This window comes from Aptenodytes patagonicus, chromosome 5, assembly GCF_965638725.1.
Source record: "Aptenodytes patagonicus chromosome 5, bAptPat1.pri.cur, whole genome shotgun sequence".
In the NCBI taxonomy this organism is placed as follows: domain Eukaryota; kingdom Metazoa; phylum Chordata; class Aves; order Sphenisciformes; family Spheniscidae; genus Aptenodytes; species Aptenodytes patagonicus.
In genome coordinates, this window is record NC_134953.1 from 8234650 (window position 1) to 8240693 (window position 6044).

Below are 6044 nucleotides of genomic sequence, written 5' to 3' on the forward strand. Positions count from 1 at the left end.
TTCTGGACTCCTTTGGTAGAGGAACTGTGCTCTGCATGTCAGCTGCCAGGCTTACAAAGAGCATCAGCATTTCATGTGTTTTGCCCTGTAGCTCCATGACTGACAGCTTTGCAGCCCCCTGCCAGGAGTTGCACATCCTGCAGACCAGAAGCACAGGCACTGCTGTACTTGAAAGGACCCACTAATATTACAATTTGACATGATGGGTCTCCAACAAGTGGCTCACCTATATAAACTAACTCAGTGGCTTACAAGTTTCACCTGACAACCATTATACTCACGTTCTTTGTTCTCTTTTCAACAGAGGGAGGTATCATACAATATGTGGCAGGTGTGTTGTATTAACACATTGGTGAAAACAGTGACAGCAATAGAAAAGGTTAAACGTATAACATACAGTTAGGCTCAGATAATTTTACTCGGTGAAAAAACAGTAGCTTCAAGAAATACATTTCTCTAGATCGTTGGTGATAGGCAAGACATCATCATCCACTTGGTGTTTAACCTCCTGGTGACTGTGTCGGTAGGACCTGCTGGTGCATTTCTGACCCTTTCGCAGCTATGTTTTTAAGCACCTCAAAGTAACTGGGAGACAGTTGTTACTGGGAGATAGTTGCCATTCCCCTTGCACTGGACAGGTTTCTATTTTTCCCTTATCGGGCCTTTAAGCGCCTGTGATGAACGGCCAGATCTTGCTGACTGCTGCTGCTGCATCGAGGACACTGCTGAGGGCAGTCACGGCCGTGTCTTGGTGGGCGTCCTGCGGGCAGGGGGCTGCTGCCATCCCCGGCGCCGAGGCTGCTGTGCGGCAGAGCAGTGCGGCTCTGGGGACAAGCTATGGCGAGCCGACTGGAACCAGTAAGGAACCAGTAAGGCCTGGTTTGGTACATGCATCCGTTTCAACTGGCTGTGTCTGTCAGGGCAACACGCAGGCGAGTGGCCAGCCCTGGGGAGGGGTTCGGGAGACGCCGCAGCGCGGGGGCAGTGTGGCTTGGCGGTGGGAGCTGCTGCCCGGCACCTGCCTCAGCCCATCTCCCGGCCTCCCCCGTGACCGCCCCGGGGGCTGGCAGCACCCCAGCGCGCAGCACCGTGTCTCTGGCCGGTGGGAGCGGGGTCTCTCCCTGGCTCTCGGCATGTCTGGGTCGGAGGCGCTGGGCCCCCGGGGACCCGAAGGCACTGGGGCATACACGGGGGACGTCCCCTCCCTTAAAGAAATCGAGCAGCTCCTGAACACCGGGCGGCCCTCTTGCAACCACGTTGATGAAGTATGGCCTAATCTCTTCTTAGGAGACCTGTAAGTACAGATTTACGGACACACCTCCACCATACCTTCTGTCTGTTAGTATGCCTCATAGGTGTGGCTTTAGACAGCTCATAGTTTTGCTAATTGATGTCATTTACATTGCAGACAGCACGGTTTCTGAGATAAAATTATGACTAAGCCGATGCTTGCTTCTCGGTTAGCCTTTAGAAGCAATGCACAGGCTGGCGCTCCAGCAAATGGCTTGGGCGATGCAATCGCAGAGCTCCTGCTCCGTGAATATCTCTGCACCCCTCTCAATTTGTTTGTCATTGTCTTTTAGAGTAACAGCTCACAACAGATTTGTTTTGTGGAAGATGGGTGTGACCCATGTTTTAAATGCTGCCCACGGCACAGCATACAGCCACGGAGGCCAGGACTTTTATGGAGCAACCATTGATTACTATGGTGTACCAGCCCATGACCTCCCAAGCTTTGATATAAGCCAGTTCTTTTTCTCTGCGGCACAATTTATCCACAACGCCTTGAACACACCAGGAGGTATGAAATTATCGTTGGTCACATTTTTATGCAAGTTGGCAGCCTCTCGTAACAGGTCAGCTCCACAAGCTCAGTGGTGGACAAGTCAATCCATGGTCTCCTGCCAGCTGCTGGTCACCTGCACGGTGGGTGGCGGGAGGAGCACTGGGTACATGTGTGTGGCTCTAACTAGGTCCCAAAAAGTTGACGTGAGAAAAAGGATGAACAGTGCAGGAGAGAGACTGGGGCAGAGAGGAGAGGAGGCAAAGTAGAGAGAAAAATGTCTGGAAGGAAAGGCTGGTTCAAAAAGGGAGAAGCAAAAACATACATTTAAAATGGACACCCTCTTTTGAGACCCTCTTATGGCAACTGTATTTGTAAGAACAGATGAATAAAAAGACAAAAGTTCTGATTTCTACAGCCACCAACCGCACGAAGAGGCTCATATATTGCAGAGGAGCTTCTTGTGTGAACAGGGCCTGCAGGGCTGTGCCCCCAAGGAGAAGATTTACCTTTACCCAAGGAGATTTATAGCGTGTTGCACAAGAGACTGAGCTTCTTGGCACGGGTGCAATAAAATACTAATTAACCTGTATTACATAAAAGACCATTTCTTAGCATGAGTAAACTGGCATTAATGGAGCTGTCTCAGTCTGTATCGCAAGTTCTGCCTTCAAAAGAGAATTACAGTCGCAGCAAATTGCCTTATTGTGCAATGGTACTAGGCCAGTCATTTTTCTTGGTGGCTAATGTGTTAGCGCCATCCTTTCAGGCCAGATTTTAGCATTCTTCTTCAACTAAGTAAGCCCCTCTGAAACCAATGGGTCTGATTTTCCTCTTGCTCACAACAGAACAACTTCATTACTTCAACAGGGTTTTCTTTGATTTACCAGTGTTTCTGAGATCAGGTTGGGATCTCACGGCACTTCTCATACAAGTGAGTGTAACAATTGCAAATTAGACTTAATTGTTAGCAGTTCATGTGATCTATCAGAAGGGTAAGAAATACATCATGTTTGTGGTGTTACTCTGACCAAGCTGGAGAAGGCAGAAGGGGTTTGCCTTCCCTTTAAATTAAACTTCATCCACTGTACTGCTTCTCTTCTATGGTTATAATTTTTTTATTATTTTTTTTTTAACCAGCTAAAATTTTGGTACATTGTGCAGTTGGAGTAAGCAGGTCAGCTTCCCTAGTCCTGGCATATCTCATGATAAATCACCACCTCCCATTGGTTGAAGCCATCAAAACAGTGAAGGAACATCGATGGATTTCACCCAATCGCGGCTTTCTGAAACACCTGCAAAATTTGGATGTTCAGCTACGGCAAAAGAAGGACTGCTGAAAGGGCAAACCCATTTACGTTCACTTTTCTGAGTTTCAGCCTTCGTAGCCACTGTGCGTATACACCTTCCTATGATCAATGCCTGTTGAAAAAATGAAGAAAATTATGCATCAAAGAAAAAAGTCAACACAACTGTAAATGGGTTAATTCTGATAGCTCTGTTCCTCCAAGACCAGCACAGCCAACATCAGCACCCTAAGAACTGCGTGCTGCAGAGCTGCTGTGCCCAGCGTGCTGCTACCAGATGACTCCACTGGAGGGGTTAAGATGGACCGAGTTTGTTCCTGGTTTGTGCTAATGCCAGAGGCAAGTTCAATAATTGCATCTAGCTGTACAGTATGTTTGAGTCCCCTTTACTTGGGCGTGTAACATGACCAGCTTCCTTGGTTTGGTTACAGTTCTCGTGTGTGTGTTCTCATAAGAAAAGCTTCTTGTGTTTCAGGCCTGGTGATGTGGCGAGGGCAATTTCTTAGGAGACCAGGCTCTGCTACAGAAACATTCCTCTTTCACTGGTCTGCTGAATATTGCAGCGTTACAGAAAGCTGTGACAGCCTGAAGACCCACACCAGCAGAATAAACTTCTGTGCAGCTCCCTCTGCAGTCTCGGGGCCAGCAAACCCACAAACCTTTTCTTGTGTAAATATGTTTTCAGCAAGATAATGTATATTATGTAGTATATTGAGGACATTAAAAAACCGATGTCAGGTCTTCAAAGCATTTTGTAAGCTTGAACTCATCAGTTCACTCTCCCTCTAAATTATCCCAAATCAGTTCTGTGTAAGTGGCTTTGAATCATCCCTGGTTTAACATCAGGTAGGAACTTAGTTAGCTTACATCAGTGGCTAGGCTTAATTGATACAAATTAGTTTTAAGCTGTTTTAAGGATGTCACTTTTCCTATCGCCTGTTAATTGGTACTTAAATCAATGTGATTTTTTAATACAGCAACAGCATTTGAAATTCATGCTACCACTCTGCCTGAAAATTAGCTTGTTACCTTGTGGTGAACCATGAAGCGATAATCAAATCTATTTTTGCCCTGTGCTACTGGTTTGATTTATTGATTAGCTGACCTTATAACCATTCCCTGCCAGATGAATTAAATACACTTCTGCTTGTTTGTTTGCATCTGAAGCATCAGTTCTGATCATTTTCTTCTCTGATGGAAGAGATTTGCGAGGTTATTAGAAGACTTAAATAGTAGCGACTTGTGAGTTGAACCTCTTCCTTCCCAGACCCCCTATCCTCCATAATTCTTGGTGAGGTTATGACATGAATGCTGATTCTGCCTAGCACTTATGGGCATGTAGAAATGCCTCCCTATTTCAGTGTACACAAATGCTTTGCAAAATAAGCATATTTAAGATCTTTTCAGAGGTCTATGCGACTGTTCAGATTTTCCTAAATCTTGCCAAAGAGCTCCACTGACGAGAGGAAAGAGAAGACATTGTAGTGTAAAAAGATCAAATAGAAAAATGACATTTAAAACCCAACAGTGGTAGGACAATCTTTATACCTCACAAAGCAGCAGAGTGGTGGAGGAGGAGCTGGGTTTGCTTTGAAGTTCTCCGTTAGAGTTAATAGGGATCTATATGAATTAATATTTCATTATAATTTTTACTTCATTCACATTACAGTAGATTTTAGTCTGGAAACCTTTTGAAGACATGGCCTTGAAAAATCTGAAATTCATGTGAGTGAAATAATGCATCTTAATGGCTTTAGGCTGGGCAGAATTAGACACACGTGAGCAAGATAAATGGACCCTCCCATCAGGATAATGCTTTGCATGCCCCTGAACATCTGTCCCACAAAGCCACAGCTGTGAAAGCTGCTCCTGTTGTAAATTAGTACCTGCTCTGGGAGATACTGCTCATCCTGGGAGAGTACTGTTTCATCAGGGTAGAGAAGAGAGGAGTACAGAGCGAAGCTGAGTCAGTATGGCATCCATGCCACCGATGACATGGTAGTGATCTTGTGCAGCAAGACTGACTCACCCCAGTGGAGGGAATGAATTAGTTAGAAACTCTTTTCAAGGGCACCGGCAAATCACAGAAGTGTTTTCAACCTGCGGAGTTAGTGTTGCCTGTATTTCCTGCCTGCCTGTATTGCTCCCTTCCTTAGACACAGCTTAACTTTGGCTCCAGGTCTGCTCAGGGAAAAGGATTCCAGTCAGCATGAGCACAAGTGGTAGAATTAGTCCTATGACTTCATAGAACAGAAACACTGTCTGCTGTGATGTGCTAAGAGGAAAAGAGACCTTCTCACCTGTCACACTATCCATAGTTCAGGTCATGATGTGACATGGCGTTAGTGCTTCACTGTTTTCCACTATCTGCAGGAAAACTTGTATTTCAAATACTGGTTTGGCAAGTTAGACTAAGGAACCAAAACAAAAGAAAAATACTGCCTCACCAGGGGCACTTTGTTCAGAAAATGCACATCTGTCAACAGAGTCTACACAACCCAGGAGACTAAAGGCACTGAATCTTAACTCCTAACTGAGGGAGGGTCCCATTTTGAAAGATATTTAAGTACCTAAAGGTAAGCTGGGTACCTGCTGAGCTGGCCGGAGCACCTAGGCTCATGCAGCGGTGCCTGTGTACCCTCCCAGGAGCCCGCAGGAATTGCCAGCCTGATGAGGAGCCGATTACCTTCCATCTCCTCCGAAACAGGCTCACAGGCCTTCCTGCCCCAGGCTTGCCTTATCATGGGGTCTCCCCTCAATCTGTTCTTAATTCCTTTATCCCTTTTCAACTTTTTTTTGGTGTTTAGTTGAAGAATGCATCTGACAAAGCCCACAGCAGAATGCATACGGTTCAGGAACAAGCTCCTCCCGTGGGAAAAGACTATGCCTGAAAGAAGAGTTAGACCTCCTCTGAAAAGGATCTGAAAACCAATCTTTTGTTCTTTTGAGCCACC

At 45.9% G+C, this 6044-nt stretch overlaps 1 protein-coding gene across 1 annotated transcript; it reads left to right on the forward strand.

The window, feature by feature from the left end:
- The first annotated feature begins 1077 nt into the window (after positions 1–1077).
- DUSP13A (dual specificity phosphatase 13A) lies at positions 1078–4250 on the forward strand. Its single transcript, XM_076338457.1, has 3 exons — positions 1078–1294; positions 1584–1801; positions 2924–4250. The coding sequence occupies exons 1-3, from the start codon at positions 1134–1136 to the stop codon at positions 3121–3123; spliced, it is 579 nt and encodes a 192-aa protein (XP_076194572.1). The 5' UTR covers positions 1078–1133; the 3' UTR covers positions 3124–4250.
- The last annotated feature ends 1794 nt before the right edge of the window (positions 4251–6044 follow it).